The 18,838-nt window shown below is 39.8% G+C and overlaps 1 protein-coding gene and 1 long non-coding RNA gene across 4 annotated transcripts in view; one reads left to right on the top strand and one right to left on the bottom strand.

Annotated features, from left to right (window-relative positions):
- Positions 1-16,936, bottom strand: part of LOC101948271 (uncharacterized) — a 63,658-nt gene extending 46,722 nt beyond the window's left edge. Inside the window, exons 1-2 of one of the 2 annotated variants that reach the window (XR_010601421.1) lie at positions 7,565-16,936; positions 957-6,535 (exon numbers count right to left, since the gene is read on the bottom strand). This is a non-coding gene — a long non-coding RNA (uncharacterized LOC101948271). Of the gene's footprint in view, positions 1-956 lie in introns of both variants that reach the window. The other variant, XR_010601422.1, reaches the window with a different exon arrangement.
- HPGD (15-hydroxyprostaglandin dehydrogenase) overlaps positions 195-18,838 on the top strand; it is a 31,582-nt gene continuing 12,938 nt past the window's right edge. Inside the window, exons 1-3 of one of the 2 annotated variants that reach the window (XM_005310237.5) lie at positions 195-782; positions 1,164-1,287; positions 5,571-5,677. In XM_005310237.5, coding sequence (XP_005310294.1) covers positions 690-782; positions 1,164-1,287; positions 5,571-5,677 — 324 coding nt within the window. In that variant the 5' untranslated portion in view covers positions 195-689. The remainder of the gene's footprint in view (positions 783-1,163; positions 1,288-5,570; positions 5,678-18,838) is intronic. The other variant, XM_005310239.5, reaches the window with a different exon arrangement.

Here is an 18,838-nt window from a genome sequence, read left to right as displayed (position 1 = left end):
GCACGGGACCCAGCAATGCACTTAGGAGTCTGAGGAGAGACTCCACGCTTGTTATTGTTTCGGGATCTGAAACTTGTTCCAATTCTTTAGCCTGCTGCTGATACAAATTGGGCCAAGCAAAACGCATAAAACCTGAGCAGTTGCCAGCAGCCCTTATCAAATGTCCCCTAACTTGTTCTCACGCCATTTGTCCAGACGCAAAGGAGAAGAAAAGAGGCAGGACCTGTCCCCAGAGTCTGCAGCTCGCGCTTTGTTTGTTTGGGAAACAAACATAACAGCGAGAGGGGGAAGCTGAGCGTGCAAAGCGCCCCTGCTGGCCCCTGTCAACCTGGGGTTCCTGGGGAAGCTCTTCCCAGGAGTGACCTGCGCCACCCCACAGACACGCCCTGGGCGCTGTCCCAGGAGAAGGGAAAGGGGAGAAGGGCCCGCAGCAGCGGCGGCAGGAGGAGGAGGGGGAGGGAGGAAGTGAACTACGGGGCAGGTGACACCGAGTTAGGTTCCCCATCCCCAGTGTGCTTGGCAGCTTCCTTCTCGCCTGCTGCCCACGGAGGCACGGCTGTGAAGGAAGATATAAAGGAGACAGGGACTCTATAAATACCCAGCGCGAGAGCGCGCGCCCCAGAGCCTTGCGAGCCCCGGCGAGGGACGGACAGCCACCGGCGCAGCGCTCAGCTTAGCAAGCAGCGACCATGCACGTGAATGGCAAGGTGGCTCTGGTGACTGGCGCGGCGCAGGGCATTGGCAGAGCCTTTGTCCAGGCACTGCTGGAGGAGGGCGCGAAGGTAAGCGCGTGTGTCCCTGGCGCAGCACCCGGGGGCTGCATGCGGGGCGCCGGGGGACACCCCGCCATCCCTGAGCCACTCTCACTTTCTTAGGGGGTCGCTTCCACAGAAGCTGCTGCTGCCTTCTAAGAAGCCAAGAGCCCCTCCCTCAGTTTCCTTGCACGCTGTAGTTACCTGCTGCTCTCCCGGCTTCGGGCCCCTTCCCGGGCAAGTTTTCCTTCCCGCGGAGCGTGCAGCTGGGGTGTGCAGGTTGGAGCAAGAGGGGCCTTAGACACGTCTCTTCCTCGGCTGGGAGAGGGCTGTATGGTATGTTCCTCTAACTTTTCCTTGCCTGTGTTCATTCCTCTCACGTGCATCACCCCCGCCCTCCTCCTGGCACAGGTGGCTCTTGTGGATCGGAACCTCGAAGCCGGTGAGGAGAGCAAAGCTGCCCTGGATGAGCAGTTTGAAGCTCAGAGGACTCTTTTCATTCAGTGCGATGTTACAGATCAGGAGCAACTGCAAGGTAAGGAAGGGGATCTGTCAGCATTCTATACTATCATAACATGCAGCAACCTGAATAAACCTGGGCTACTGAACCTATAACTGTGCAATTAAGGTTTCTGGAGGGCAGCCTATTTCTGATCCCTTACAAGCGTGACTCAAGTAGGATCTGTTTCTCACTCTGCAAATGTGAAATACTACTACCAGTGTGTGCCTTTGGCTTTAGGACTTGGCACATAGTAAAGAAAGGATAAAGAAGTCACTGAGTGTTTTGTGATACTTTTGTATGAAAGCCTCTACATAAGATATGGGTTATTTAATGAGTAATGTATTAAAAAAACTTTAAAGTACAGTGTTTAATAAAGTAGAGTATTTACTTAATAAAGTATTTAAAGTGTTTAATAAAGCTTCATGGCAGACTCAAAAATGCATCTTTCTTCTCAACATGAAAGTGATAAGTTTCTGCTCTGAGTGATCTGCAATAGATACTTTGCAGTACAATGGAACTAGTCTGAATTTAGGTTGCTATTGTTCAGATCAGAATCTGGCCTTAAATGCTGAGGATAAAGAATACAGCTTTTTAAATTTTAACTTAAACCATTGCAGATAAAAAGCAGTCAACTCCTGTGATTTTGTGCATGTCCTCATTCAAGAATAAACCTCTCTACTGAGCTCTGGATAATATTTACTTTTTATGCAGCATTTCACAACAGATCTCACAAACGTTTCATAACAACATCCCATGACTGTTTGCACAGATTCATTCAGAGGTAGTGAGTTAGGTTAAAAAAAAAAACTTGGGTCACTTATGTGAATGCTCTTTCCATGGAAAAAGATGTCAGACTTGATATAAACACATAGTTTCTGTCTTCTGCCTCATAAATTCTATCGACTGCACCTTTATCACATGATATTCTTCACAGAAGCAATGTGTGATTATTTTAATTCTTTCTTCATAAAACTTCAGCCATTTGCAGCTTGTCCAGAATGCATCAATCTGATTGTTCACTTGTATAAGCGACCATAGCTACACTGTGCCTATCCCCAACTTTTTTATACTGGTTGTCTATGAAGTAGATCAATTAATTTAAATTGGCTCTGTTAGTTTTAAATTCCTTAGCGGCTACCTACTCTGTAAGCTTTTTTTACTGACAGTGGTCCTCATACTACAATTTGTTCAGTGTGGGCAAATCCTTGTGTCACTTCACCGGAGTTCTGTATGGACATGTGACTGCCCCATGAAACAGGTTACAGGATGAGGAACACAGTCTGCAGCCACACTGTGCACACTGTTCAGGGTCCCAGTATCACATCTGCAATCAGGTCATGGTCATGCTTTTTGCTGTGCATGGCCCAACAGTGTGGACCACTCTCTGCACAGTCATCTGTTTTATTTTGTCCCAACCTACTTTTGAAAAAATCACCTTAAAACCATTTTTCTCCACAAAGCAGTTTTAGAATGATCAGCCTTGATCCATATTTATACACACCTTCCACTCCTTTTCATATCCCCTTTTTTTAAGTTGGATCCTCTCATTAATTTTAATGTGCTTATGTTTTCAGAGGGTGGTATTTTATATTCTGTACAGTGCCAAGAACGTGGGCCAGATGGATGTATATGCAAAATAAATAATTATAAATTACTAATTTTTGTTTCAAATGGACATGTAACAAGGCAGGCCTTCTCCCCACAACAGATCTCACAAACGTTTCATAACAACATCCCATGACTGTTTGCACAGATTCATTCAGAGGTAGTAGTTAGGTTAAAAAAAAAAACTTGGGTCACTTATGTGAATGCTCTTTCCATGTCCTCTCTCAAAGACATAGTCTCTCTTCAGCAGTTTTATTGTCCAAAAAAACAAAAACAGTTCTTCAGCTCACCCTGGCTTTTACTCACAGGATACTTTTCCCCTTTACCTCTCAGGCTCTCACAGCCTCCTCTCCCAGGTGTGTCTGTCAGTTTTGCTGTTCCTGCTCATGTGTCCTGTTCCCCCTGAGCACAGCCACCCAGGGCTTTTCTCCCTGGAGGCCCTTTTTCTAAACAGTTCCTTTCAGGTTCTCCCTGTCTCCCGTTAGGGGACTCTACCAGCCCTAATTCACCAGGTCTCTTCCTTTCCCAGGCCCAGGTACCCTCTTTTAAAGCCTAATCTGGATCATCTGACCCGGCACAAGGTGCACTGACCCTGCTCCCTTTTAAAAGGCTAGTGCCACCCTGTGACTGCACCCTAAACAGCTGTGATCACTGTGGCCTGACAAACCTGTTGCCAGCAATAGACTATATAAACTTATCAACATTTTTTTCAACACATCAATATGAACAGTTGAAAAGAATTTGGCTCTTTTCCTAGTGTGGTGAAGATGATTTGTATAGTTATAGATACACAAATCATTAAGAATAAGCCAAAAGTTTTTTGTTTTTGTTATTTTAAGACAGAAGACTTCAAACGCTATGTGTCAAGGACAGCGTTATTGAAGAGCTTCTGTAGAGCGCAGGATGAAAAACAAGTGAAGCATAAAGTCAAATTCTGAAATTGAGATCAAATTAAGGGCCTAATCCTGCATCCCCAAAACTGCATTGATTCCCTGAGTAACCAGTTCTGCTCCCACTGAAGTCAAAGAATTTCAGTTAACTTTGATAGTGCAGGATTGGGTCCCTAAGGAAGTAAAGGAAACATGGTTAGAGAATGTTAGGTTCAGAGACTGAAGAACAAAATAGGCAATAAACTTAACACAAAACAGAAAAGCATGAAACTGAAAATAGAGGCCTTAAAATATCAAAGCATTATAGTGGAGGATAATATCATCACTAACTCTGAAAGGTAAGGGAGGTTAGATGAATGCAATCTTTGCTTTTAGCTGTTTTAACAGATACAATGCTCTTGTGTTTAAAAACAACTATTATGCCATATTCTGACCCCTTCTAAAATTGCCATGCAGTGTTCTGGCAGCCTTAGCTGAATACCTCATGATTCCCCAAACTAGGGGAATCCTGAGTGACACAAACCTGATGCTGTTGGCATTATACCCATTCTAGTGTAAGGGTGTGGCCAGAGAAAAGGAGGTATGGCAAAAGTTCTCTTGTGATTTTGAGTATTTCTGTCAGCCACAATGGCCTGGTGTCAAGAATATCTTTCAGGGAATCTGATGTGGTCTGGGTTTTCATTTCATCAAATTATTTTTATTACAACAATATTTTCATTCAATATATTTTTGCTATGTAGTATTTGTTTGATGTTTGCTACAGACAAACAATTCAATGGAACAAGTGTTCAATATGATGAACAATTCCTGGAGGAGAGAAAAAGTAAAATGCGCAGAGACACTACTCAAAACTGTTCTTTTGTTCAAAGAAAATGTTAATGACACTTTTTCAGTGTTTTATGATAAAGCCCTTAAGAACACTAAATTGCTGGGAAATATGCACACATTGCTGTTGAGTCAGATTCTGACAGTACAGACATCTGTGCACTTTCTTTTTTAAATGTATTTTTCTCTGAGTATTTTGCAACCCTGAAAAACAGGCACCACAAAAGTGTTGTAAGCTTTTTATTCTGAAATAATTGCCCCCTTTAGGGACCCACAAAAGGTGTCTATAAGCCACTTTTGGAATTCCCTACCTACATAGGTTGTGCTGAACATAGAGGTCCTGAGGATCTGGCCCAATAATTTTAATTCTGACTGATGTATAGAAACTCTGTGGAGGCAATTTGTCAACAATAGAAGGAATGAGATTGAATCTGAGAGGTTATGAGTCAGTAACTTTATATATAGGGTGCACATCAATTACTCCTAGATAGGTACAATTCATCAAGGAATATGGTGAATTATTGATAGTTTTTAAAGATTTACAATATTTATTAATTACATCGAGTAAGGATATACTCATTCTTAAAATAATTTGAATTCAAACTCAATCATGAGTTTTTCAGACTGTAAAGTTTTTCTTTAAAATAAAATATACATAGAGGGAATCAGATCCTGAATTCCTTGAATACCCAAACTAATGCAAGATCAAGCAATAAAGACTTGATTTCAGAAGGTGCTGAGTGAAAAGGTCTACTATTCTAGTTCTATTAACAATCTTAAATAGAGTTACTGTTAATACTTGTTGAATAGTTAGACAAGTGTTGTATTTGTTAAACATTAACAAAGTATGTGTTTAACATTAACTGTTTAAAAAAATGATGAATTAACATACTTTGGTAGGGTAACAAATATCGTGCCTTGTGTTCCATTTGTAACATTTAAAATATATGGAAAACAAGACAGCTAAGGAATTTTCTCCCTTGGATTTTACTGTAGGTGCTTTTAAAAAAACAATTGAACGTTTTGGAAGGCTGGATGTTGTGGTTAATAATGCTGGAGTGAATAATGAAAAGGACTGGGAAAGCACTATACAAATTAATTTGGTAAGCATTATCTGTTTTAAAATGTTCATACTGTATTCCCTAAAGCTGAGATTTTCAAAGAGGCCTAAGGGAGTTAGGCACTCAACTGTAATTTAATTTTCCTCTTTGAAAATCCCAGCCTATAAGTCTGATTACACCTAAGGTAAAGTTTAAGAAGAAATTATGTGTTGTGGATTTGTGAGAGACTGTTTTTGGTTCATTGTTTTTTGTTTACACTCAACATGTATGTCCTCCTGGAGAACATCTAAAGAAACAAATTTACCATTTGAAAAGTGTGTTTCAAAAACAGTGTTTAAATCATGTTTAGATGCACCAGTGCTCTACAGTTAAGTCTCTTTCATGGATCATCATGCTTCTTCACATTAAAAGTCCTATATTGCCTGCAACACATGTACGCGCATACATATACACCCTACCTTCCAGTGACATGAGTGCCATTCATGGTCAGTGTATGGCATGGCCCTACGTATACATACATGAGAGTCACTATAGATAATTATACTAGCACATAAGCAAGTACTGTAATTGTAATACTGATCTCAAATACTGATATATCTTAACAGTTAAGAATAAAATGAATCAATAATGCTATGACAATCATTAATTGTCCTGTAGCTGTACATTATTAATGTTAATGATGGCTAAATATTTACTGGTTATATAGAGTTATGGACTTTAGTTCCTTTTCTTTTCTCTACTTTTTCCTTGTTGTACATGCAGAGAAATAGTCTTCCCTTAAGACCCACACACCAGACCTTAAATCTATTTTTTTGCTATTTGTACATACACATTTCCCACTGATTGTTCCACATATAGATGGAAAGCAGACTGCTGGAACTGGTAATCAGTCATACAACTCTGAAAAAAGAATAAATTAAAATATTATTGGTAATAACCATGTTTTATAGTAATAGTGTTGTTAAATTATTTTTATCCAAGTATATTACATTACGCTACTAGATTCTAGTGACTATCATAATGGCATGCAAGGCCTAATCCCACAGACTATATGGTACCTGCAGCATACTGAACTATGAAAAGAGTGAAAAGTCATGGCTGCTGTTGCTGGTAGACAAGCCTATCCAAGGTAGCAGTTGTCTTGTAGCAGAGAGAAATAAATATATACAAATAAGCTCTGTAGAAGTAAGTTTCTCATGGAATGGAATGGAAAGTTCATGAGCTCTCCGCCTCTCATACTTCACAACTCATTTCTCACATTCTTCACTCCAGTTGAATCTTTGCAGCTTGTAAACCTGGCTACAAATATAGATATGGAGATATATAGAATAATAACATTCCTGACGGATGGGGATCTATGATCCCTGAAAAGCCATTATTTCAGGCTGAAAGCAACCACAACAAAAGTTATATTGGTCTACATTACCAACAAACCACTAATGTCATTAATTGTTTATTCTTTGTCTCTCTATATTAGATGTGTGAGAAAAATGTGTTATGGAGAGTGGATCTGTTTAAACCCTCCTAATGTTAATCAGTCAGAAGGTAACCTGGAATAAAAAGATAGTTTGAAATAGTAGTAAGCCTCTGAAAATTCCAAAGTGAACAAACATGAAAATAGGAATGTTGTGCATAAAAGTTGGAGAATGAATCACTTATAAACAAGATCAACATAAAATAACGTATTGGCCCATATTTAAAACTAGAATATACACAATAGACCTACTTTAGTCTCAGTCTTCACTGGAGTCCATTTCTATGCAAATGATTAAGACACATCAACTGTTATTGAGGCTCAGCTGGCATACATATGAGAAATAAGTTGCCCGCTATTAAAAGATTTGTTTAATCTAAGGCTACATATTTCATTTTCTAAAGGCATATATATATGCTCCAAGTTCTTTACATATGAAATATTTTCACCATTACCCATGAGTTGGAGCACATTCTTTCAGCTCAAGAGCAGCTGTCCAGCTGAAACCCTGTAAATTCAGTGACTTTGCAAAAGAGGTCTTTCACACATGCATTCCTGGCTTCTCACATGACATGATGTCACAACTTGTTTGTTAATACATGACTACCATTCCAATGCCATCCCAACTTCCCATTGCCAAAGAATGTTGTAAGTGGGGGTTCACTTCTTGGAGGTTCACTTCTCAGTCACCATTTCTGGGTGGTTCTGTTTTCAAGCCACATAGGGTGGAGATCTGAACACCAAAAGAGCTGTCAGTCAGGAAGGACTTACTTTATGGCCTGACCTTTCAAATTCTGACTATCATTCCATTATTCAGGAAAGACCTGCTTCCATGTTAGGATTCAGTGTGCCTCTGTACATCACTCCCATGAACCCTAATGCCAAACATAGTAATTTGCACCTGCAAACAGGGCAGCAACAGGAAGTTTGGAAAAGGGGTTAATATAGAGTTTGCATGAGATTACAGCCATGAAAGATATTTTTATGTCAGTCTTCCAATGAAGGATAAATATGCAAAAAATAATTTCAATCATCATTTCTTAGGATAATGACTTTTTATACATGAGGATGTTTTAAATTAGATCAAAACACATTCAGTATGAAACAAAATTACATGGACACTCTGTTGGAATTTGGCAATTCACTAATAGAGCAAGATATGAGATCTAAAAGTACAGGGCTAGGTTATAGATTTTACAGCCAGAGGTGCACTGGAAAGGGTGAAGAGTGGCCATGCTAAAGCAGAAGTCTCAGAAGGATTGCTAGCTGGAAATATCTTCTGGGAGCCTGAGGGAGTGCATGCTGCTGGGCAGCTCTAGTGGCTAGTATAGGTGGAGAGCAAGGTCAGTGCCCAACCTCACCACCTCCTTTCTTGTCTCATTTCATATGGTTAGTGTTGACATTGGGACTCTTCAATGGATTGTATCTAACTCCTATATAGGGGAACTAGAGGTTGATGGGGGAGACTCCTTGAGCCCTCTTTACTGATATGTTAATATCAAAAACAGATTCATCCACAGTCATTTTGGTAGAAGTGGCAGCAGAAGTTATTTTGCATAATTTGAGTATGCTGATTCTGAAACAAATTTGCTGAAGCTACCTTTTAAATCATTGTGTCTCCAAAAGAGAAAACAAAAAAGTATTCAAAATGAAGTATTTCTACAGTTAGTCTTCTAGGCCCAGATTCACAAAGGGACTTAGATGTTACAACACCTGCCTTTTAGGCACCTAGTCCCTCTCCCCACCCCACCCTGTCCACACTGGAATCTACAAAGCCTGAGTTAAGCTACTAGGCTCCCTATACAATACATGGGGAGAGAAAAGTGCCTAAGAATGGGATCCACAAAAGCTAGCATGCTAAGTGAGGAGCTGCTTAAGTTAGCCAATGGCAGATGCCAATGAGAAGGATCTGTCCTAAGCCCTGCCCTGCTCAGGGACTGAGGTGCACATGCCCAGGCTGGAGAAAGGTGTCTATTCTACAGCTAGGAACTCTCTCCTGGAGTCAGACTCAAAATTAAAGTAGACTGAGACTTTGCCATGTTATCATCTGAAGAGATACTTACCATACTTAATAAGGACGCTGTATTTGTAATGATTTTTTTTTCTGATGAACAAGAGATGTCATCACAAAGTTCTATCACTTCTCAGTACAATGAATAAAGACAAAACATTAGCACTTTCAGGTCAGTTGTTTCTTCAAGACGCTAATTAAAGCCATCTTCAAGAAACTGCCACCTGGATCTGAGACATCACTTCCATGCCCTAACATTACTGGGCACAGTATGCCAGAACATAACGTGATCTCCATGGAAGGCTCTTTACAGTTAAATCAAAAAATTCACTAGTTTAGAGGTAGGCAAAGTCCCTGTGGAGACAAAAAGCAAAGAGGTTTAAGTGCAAAACATATGCGATATGTCATGTGCAGTGTAGGAATATGATGTTTCAAATCTAGTTCCTAAAACATAGATAACCAGATACTTTGCCGTGCACTTTCACATAAGACAGGTTTGCTACCAGGCAATGATCTGGATGCAAGTTCTCTTCCCTATACCAGACTTCTAGCATCAATTATAATACTGTATGTTGAAAGTGAAATGAATAGTTTGCAGTTTGATTGCTCATAGATTAACTAATGTATCATTCTCAAAAGCATTAAACTCATCCACAAAACCATATTTTAAAATGGAAAAGAACTATTTAAAATTATAAGCAGGATACATTAACTATGATTATTTGTTAAAACTGGAATCATGTACTTTATTTTCTTTCTTTGACATCATTTTCAGTTTAAGCAGCCAACAATTTATTTAACAAAAATCATATTTTTTAATAAAAGCACAAAACAATACTGAGCAAATAGAAACACTGGAACTGCCACAATGGATCAAACTATTGACTGTCATATCAAGTACTTGAATAGTAGCCAGCATCGTGTGCTTAACAGGAAGTGGAATAAAACTCTATAATACACTCAGGCCATTGTGGAATGTTGTATATAAGATGAACAAGGATGAATAAGAGTGTTGACTAATGGTTTGATCAAGAATTTGGAGCTGGGAATCCTGGCTTATCTTTTCAATTTTGATATTCATTTGTTATGTGACTTTGGGCATATCACTTATCTAATTTCTTTCTGTAAGGTGTTTCTAGAGCACCCATTACCGTAGTTTCTGAGCACCAGGATGTAAACTCCCTTTGCTTCAGTTTATCTTCATCTTTGAGAGTAAAGGCAAGAAGCTTGATCTAGATGTAGAAAGAGTGGGAGCCAATGAAAAGATTCCTGTGGCAGTGAATTCCATAGATTAACTCTACTCAGTGCAATTGTTTCCCTTTTAATAGTTCTACAAAGACTTTTTTACTTTAACTGAAAAAAAAAAAAACAACCACCCAACACTAAGGGTTAAATCATTTCCCTCTGAAGTCAACAAAAATAGCTACATTGATTTAAATTACAGTTGTATTGAGCTTCAGTCATCTTGACAGAAAAAGTGCTTTGTTTTGGAGTACTGAGTTAGGGAGTCTAATAATGATTCAACTCTCTCAACATACATGATATGTGAGTAGGGAATGCCAACATAAGCTTGCCACTGTACAATTTTTGGATCTTTATTCCACCACTAGACACAATGTCAGCTTCCCTTTGAAGACATAGTCCTAGCCACAAATACATTATGCATGTAAAGCTGTACATTTTCTTGGGCTAGAAAAGACCCATAAAATATAATAAAAAGTGATTACATGTGTTAACCTCAAATTTATGAATCATTCTGGTAGGAAAATGATGTTTGTTCATTACTTTAAATTATGGATAGTAGACTCTTAATATTTTTAGTTACCATGCATATTAAACATTAATTTGCTTTTCTGACTTGTGAGAACAAGAATTATGAGCAGTATTATATAATGCTACTTTATAATAATTAGACAAGAGCATAAACAAATAAGATAAAGAGGCCAGGGCTGTAATAAGACGTTCAGCTGAAATATTTGCCATTAAAAAGAAATCTTAAAATTAATTTATCACCACTTTTAATTTTTAATATTTTAGAATATATAGTTATCCTTTTCTGAACATTTCTAAACTTAATTAACTAAGAAAAAGTGTGTGTATGTTTGGGAGGAGAAGGAAGTCTAAGAGGGGAAGGAAGAAACCTGATGCCTTACTCCACTAAAGATTTGAAAATTAATTTAGTCAGATTTCTTGAAAAATATATATATTTAGGAATTCTTGTTCCCATATTTCACTGCATGTTTTACATATATTTCACTGGCAGCATTAGAAAGCTAAAATATTGCAGTTGCCTAACAACAGTTATTAGAAAGAGGCAAAATTTAAATACATACATAGAATTTGTTCAGGCATGTAAGAATCTCATTATTACTGGGCAGAACTTGAGAGGCTAGCAGACATCATTAGATCGGTCATTTTACATTTTTTTCGTCTCATTTATATAAACTATTTATACAAAGGTAAAAATTGTCTGAGAATTGAGATTGGTGAAGTTTTCTCCATTTCTAAATTGAAGCCTGGTTAGTGTCACAGTCACTCAGGGCTTGATCCTACAAAGAACTTAAATAGCTTGGTCCTGCAGATAGAAGAACGGAATAGTGCTTATCTAACTCCTGATCATATGAGCTACAAAAAAAAAAAAAATAAGCCACTTTGCTCAGTAACTTTGTGGATCTGCAGTTTAAAGAGGTGTAACTGATAGCATTGACAGAACATTTGATTCAGTCTCTAGTTCTGGGGTTTCCCTTAACCTATTTACACCCTGGTGCAGAATGTATTTAATAATAAATAAAGTCCCTTGAAGGCAACTGGGTTATTATTTTCAAGGAAAATCAAAATTTACTGGTCATTTAAATGCCTTTAAATCCTCAAGTTACAGACTCCACTTCACCAAATGACATTTATGGGGGCAGGAGAGGGAGCTCCCCTCACTTGGACATTCATATGCTTACTGTCTTATGAGTCAGGGTTTTGCTGTATGTATTTCAATGAAGCATGTCACAGCTTTGCCCATTCATCAGGCCTGGCAGATTCTATCTACTTAAGATACTTATATGGCCCCCCATTACTGTAGTAGTTAAACACTTCACACTCTTTAACATATTTATCCTTACAACACCCTTGTGAGCTAGAAAAGTGCTATTATTCCCCAGATGGAGAACTGAGGCACAGAGAGACTAAGTGACTTGCCCAATGCCACACATCTAGGGTGGAGTAGGGAATTGAATTCCTGTTTCCCAAGACCCAGGCTACCACCCTAACCATTGGCTCTGTCTTTGGGGGACTATTTTAGACCCATTGCCCAGCTCTGTGGGAGCTGGAATCACGGAGGCCATATCCAGATTCAGCTCTGCCATTGTTGCTGGCCCTGCTATTGCTTCTCTTCCCAAAGCCTCAGCTCTACTAAAAAATCCCAACTTCACACAGACAGCACAAGGTACTCTACTACCTTCCCAGCCACCCATACATTCATCCTATAAACTCTATGCTCTGAGGTCTTCTGACTGGAAACGAGGATGAGATGTTCTACTAGAATACACCCCTAGCTGCTATGATCTCTCCCAATTCCTGTTAAGTCTTCCAGTTCCCCAGGAGATTCAAGCATGCAGGAAAAACAGGGGACTTGGCAGGTCAGCCATTTCCCAGTTACTGCTAAAGATTCTGAGTTTAGAATGCCACTCATGGCCCAGCATTCATAGAGTCATAGACTTCAAGGTCAGAAGGGACCATTATGACTGTCTAGTCTGACCTCCTGCACAACGCAGGCCCAGAATCTCACCCACCACCTCCTGCAACAAACCCCTAACCTATGTCTGAGCCATTGAAGTCCTCAAATCAAGGTTTAAAGACTTCAAGGTGCAGAGAATCCTCCAGCAAATGACCCGTGCCCCATGCTGCAGAGGAACGCAAAAAAAAAAAAAAAAAAAAAAACAGGGCCTCTGCCAATCTGCCCTGGAGGAAAATTCCTTCCCAACCCCAAATATGGCGATCAGCTAAACCCTGAGCATGTGGGCAAGACTCACCAGCCAGACACCCAGGAAATAATTCTCTGTAGTAACTCAGATCCCACCCCATCTAACATCCCCTCACAGGCCATTGGGCATAATAACCGCTAATAGTCAAAGATCAATTAATTGCCAAAATCAATCTATCAAGCTTAATCTTGAAACCAGATATGTCTTTTGCCCCACTGCTTCCCTTGGAAGGCTGTTCCAGAACTTCACTCCTCTGATGGTTAGAAACCTTCATCTAACCAATTCATAAATTCAAACCAATGCATAAATAAAAACTCCAGTGGGCTGACTTCAGCTGCAATTTCTCTCCCCTCTTCTGAAAGCTAGAATAGTGTCAAGTGTTTGGAACCCTTATTAATAAAAAATACTTATAAGAACTACACATCACACTGGGGATTGTGGAAGGAATCTTGAATTAATACAAACATCAATTCAAATATCCTAGCCAAATGCAAGACAAAGATTATCTTACAGACCTGGTTGAGCTCCTTAGTGTACGGTCACCAGTCTGTTGTAGTGGGACCCAACCACACTTTCAGGTGCTGACCTCCTTTCTAGCACCTCTCCTTGTGATGCAGGACTCCACAGCCCAACTGCCTTAGGCCCTGAAACCAGGGCTGAACCCTCCCGAGCTTCCCCAGTCACTTATGCATACTCCCCCAGACTCCACTCCCATGGGTGCACTGTATTATAGTTTAACTCTTTGAGGACCATGTGCCAGATAAAGTAAGGAACAGTCTTTGCACAGGGGTTTCTAAGAGACAATAAGTTTTACTTTCAAAGCATACAAGAATTACAGATCTTTAGGAAAAATAACAAAAGTCTATATAATAATTCCATGCTCACACTCACCCCTTCTTGTGAGCCCTTTGGCCCACTCCATCTGTCAGGCAAGTAGGCCACTCCTGGCCTTTGCCTGCAGCAGTCCTTCAGTTTTTGGTCTATGGTCAGCTAGTGTAAGAGAGAGAGAGAGAGAGAGAGAGAGAGAGAGAGATCCTTTCCTTAAATATGGTTTCCAATCCTTTGCCATGCAACTCCCAGACCAGCTTCAAAGCTGCAGTCAGGTGGTTAAAGTCCCACCTTCCCCTGGAGACAAAGTGGGAAACCAAATCTTTTATCCAATCAATTGTTCTGACAACCACCATTGATAACTCATGTTAGTTACTTCAAGAAGGTGCCAGGCATGCAATACGTTTCCTTATTCTCTCTCCAGCCAATCACATCTACACATTCAAAATGCAAGTTACAATCTTCAAAATGGTGATTACATCAAAGGAAAGTCACAATTTCATAGCCTTGTGCTTGACTGATGAAATAAACCCTTTTCCTTTTTTTTAAATGATGCTTTCTGAAAAAAATTAAATGGCATAGGCAAAGATTTAGATCCTTTCTAGAATCAAGCCAACAGCCTAATAGTTAATAAGAGAGAAATCACCCTTGCAATTCAGTAGCTCACCAGTACTCTCCCATACTAAGTCAATGCTCCAGATAGGATCAGACCCATGAAGAGAAAACTATTTCTTTTAAAGTGATTGTGATTGCCCCATTGAAGTCAATTGCAGCAGGATCAGACCATATGCACAAAAAGAAATCTGCAAGCTCTGAAAATAATCATATCTGTGACTCACATACCATTGTGGATCATAGAAAAACACATAAGAAAAGGGCATGCAGCTTTACCTCAGTAATTGTACATTAAGCATGTGATCTTACTGGTTTATGGACCCTCAGTTTATGCTAACAGTGACTAATGTTGAAGCAAATGCTACACTGAGAGGCAAATTGTTTATAGTGTAATGAGAAACTGTTTAAACCCTGCTTCCTAGAATGTAGTATTGAAGCCCAAACCCTGACGGGATCAACCCTCCCCCCGCACACACCCTGCCCTGGAGAACAGCAACATGTTGTTTTCCCCCCTCAGCTGACTTGGGCAGTGCAAATCTTACCAGCAGCATTTAGTTTCAAGCCTCACAGGTACCTCATGCATTATTCATTTATTTTATGTATAGCTCATGAAGTATGATAGCAATCAAGCAACAAAGAAAATATGAAAGTCAAACAACCAAGGTTCAAATTCCAGTTCTCCAGTAACTTGCTTTATGAACTTGCCCAAATCAATTGGTTTCTCTTAACATAGGGTAGGTTGTTTTTGACACTTATATAAAAAGTGTCAGGAGAGGTAAGGAGATAAAGGGGTCTATACATTTTTCCAAAGACATCAGTTGCCTTTTCATCTTTGTAACAATGTAATAGTCATCTCCAGTGTTACAGGAATGCAGGAAATCATTTCTCAACATGAAATACTAGCTTTTCTAGGTAAGAAGGTGTGGTGTTTTACTGCTACAAGGAGATAAAGCAATAAGATTGAATCCCTGTATTATTAGAAATGCCTTATATATTGAGTTAATAGTAAACAAATATAATAGCTGATAATGAGGTTTGAAGTAGTGAGTGAAAATGGACACATTTTTGCTCTGGTGCATATAGATCATACTAGGAAGTTCATAATGATATAGAAATAGCATGTGAATTTGAATTAAAGGTGATAAGTATGTCAACGTGTCTAAGTGTTACACAACGTTGAATAGGCATTTTGCTAGAGCCAGGAGAAATGTGTGTCAGGCTTTGCTTAGATACAGCATGTCAGAATATTTTCTGTTTAGTCATATAGCTAAAACTATAACTATATAGTTATATAAAACTAACCCAGGGCTGCGGCGGAAGGAGGGGGCAGGTGTGGGGGCGGTGAGAGCCCAGGGCTAGGGCGACAGGGGGGTGCGGGTCGGGGGGGTGAGGGCCCAGTGCTGAGGAGGCAGGGGGGTGCGGGTGGTGGAGAAGAGCCCAGGGCTGGGGCGGCAGTTTCAGTTTCTAATTTGAAAAGTTTGCTGTTCTTTGTTGTTGAAATTTTCATGCAGAATATCCAAGCTGCTCACTACAATTGTAAAAGGATTATTTATCACAAGTCACTTCTTCAAGGGCAACATACTTTATCTCTTGACATGATTTCTGCTGCATATAGTGGATTAGCAGATATACATTAAAGCAATTGGAACAAATACAGGTTTTTAGTGAAAATACAGATGAATGCATTAATTTAAGAATTATCAGTAATTAAGAGTAAGGGTCAACATTTATTTCTCAAAGTATGTAATAAGAATTACCAAACCAGAAGGCACTTCTCTCCTCACATGCTCCCGTTAGTCCTACATCAGTGCACTGAAGGTCATATTATTTATACTTGGCTGGCTTGGAGGTAATTTCAGAAATATCCTTTTGCCTTATTATCCAAAACTGGAAGCTATGTTGTACAGAAATGTTAAGGTTGTTCTTTGGCTGTTTGGCTTTCCATCAACCATATTTTATAGCATCATGAAGTAATATCTGGGAGACTTTCTTTCAAAATGCAGCCAAAGTGTTTCTGGCTGATACCAAAAGTGGGAGTTCAAAGTTGCATTTCATAAGGGATAAAGTATGAGGGGAGCATTAGGCTGTAGAGTGACATACACCTCTACCCCAAAATAACGCGACCCGATATAATACGAATTTGGATATAACGTGGTAAAGCAGTGCTCCGGGGGTGGGGGGCGGGGCTGCGCACTCTGGCGGATCAAAGCAAGTTCGATATAACACGGTTTCACCTATAATGCAGTAAGATTTTTTGGCTCCCGAGGACAGCGTTATATCGAGGTAGAAGTGTACCAGCAATAGTGGAGAGTACAACACAAAGGCGAAACAAATATTATCTCTATTTAAAGCACATGCTTTTCTGCAAGGAGTTTCTTTTTCTGGCTTACTTACAGGGTATGTCGTCATTGCAGTGTTAACTTGAGTAATCAGCACCTGGGTGTGAGCCCTGGGGTTGGCTTATCCCAGGTGTGAGCAGCCACAATGCAAAGCCATACTCCAGTGTTTTCACTCAGCTGCATCCACTCTGGTGCAGCACTCACTTGTGTGCATCACTAGGACTTGTGGGGGCAGTATCCCATGGTTATTTGTGTTAGTCAGCTGAGACACCCTGATTCTTTCCCAGTGAATTGTGGGACAATTTCTCTGTCATTCTGGTCACATGCAGGGAATTGTGGGAAGGCATTGGAAGACCATCAGCACTCGAGTGGCTTAGCCTTTGTCCACATTTCAAAATGAGTGGGCTACCAACCCAAGTGTGAGCAGCATTTGGCTTTAGTTTCTTCCCCCAGATGGGGCATCTAGCTCAGGTGTAAAGCCCCATTACACATAGGGGAGGGGTTGTTGTCTGTGGATGTGAGCCAGGTTAGTGACAACACTTGAGTCAGAGCCCAAGTTAACTCTGCAGTGAAGACAAGCCCTCACATTTAGGATTGAGATTTTCCTCAGCTTGGTCTAAAGGCAAGAGTCACTTCCAAACACTTGCTGGCTTGCTTCAGCCAAGAGAAATATTAATAGTATTAATTTAGTCTAGGAAGATTTGCAATCTGGTGATGTTAATAAAGCAGTCAGCTATTTAGGGTCTCCCTGCCATATAGTTGGTCTGGAAGTCATCTGGCTCTATTACTTCCTTGAAGTAGGGAAGGAAGGGATGGGGGAAGGAAGAGCACTTCCTCAAAAAGTCCCAAGCTATTTCCCTTTCCTATTTGTTTATTTCATTTAATTATCCCAGGTGGGATTCTCCCTTTCCACCCTGTAGGCTGAGCAGCTTCTCTAGGACAGGATAGGTCCTCTATCTGATTCTCTATGGGTAGGGCCCTACCAAATTCATGGCCGTGAAAAAAGCGAAACGGACCATGAAATCTGTATAGTATAGGGTAAAAGTACACAAAAGACCAGATTTCATGGGGAAGACCAGATTTCATGGTCCGTTTCGCTTTTTTCACGGCCATGAATTTGGTAGAGGAAAAAATCAATAATTTTATACTTGAGTGCCTCACATGCTCCTGGGCACTGTAAAAAGTACGTATGATAGAATACAAGACTTGATGCTGCAGTCTTCTCACATGGCAAAACTCCTATTAAAGTGAACCAGAGTTTTTCCTGTTTAAGTATAGCAGGATCTGGATCATGATTTCTACATGACATTTTTATAGTACACGGCTAAATATATCTACTGCATTTACTGTTAAAATAGTTTATAGCTGAAGAATAAAAACATATACAAATACCTCACCTTTAAAATCATTCCAGTTTGGTATTTGCAATTTAGATAATATTACTGATCTAGTACAATGTTAACATTAACAAAGTAGTTAATGTTCTCATATTTTAAGAGGGTTTCTCCCCCCTCCCCCCCCCCCCCCAATTTAACTGGCCACTCCTTACAACAGGTTTAGTCAGAGGCTGACTGGTTTTGACTTTACATTTCTATTATTTTGGGGGCTTTCCATCCTCCCCATTTATAGCTAATTGTGAAAACCTTACCTGCTCAGCACTCTCATGAATTCACTAGGAGTTACATATGTAGAGGGATTGTAAAGAGTGCTAGACATGAATAATATTTATAAAACATCTCATTTAAAAAGTGAAATAATCTTCCTGACTATAAGGCATCCCTTTTGTTTGACTAACTAAATGGAATTGGGAATATGAAAAATCACCTAAGTTAGGATTCAATTTTAGGAAAAACTGGAGGTCAAAGGGAGATCTAGACAAAAGTTGGCATTTTTATTATATTTAATTAAAAGGAAATAGTTTTAAAACTTATTACTAAAGCAGTAATGGTGAAGTTCTGCACT

This window comes from Chrysemys picta, chromosome 5 (assembly GCF_011386835.1).
Source record: "Chrysemys picta bellii isolate R12L10 chromosome 5, ASM1138683v2, whole genome shotgun sequence".
NCBI classification, from domain to species: Eukaryota; Metazoa; Chordata; order Testudines; family Emydidae; genus Chrysemys; species Chrysemys picta.
The sequence above is the reverse complement of the archived record's forward strand: the minus strand, read 5'-3'. Positions and strand labels throughout refer to the sequence as shown.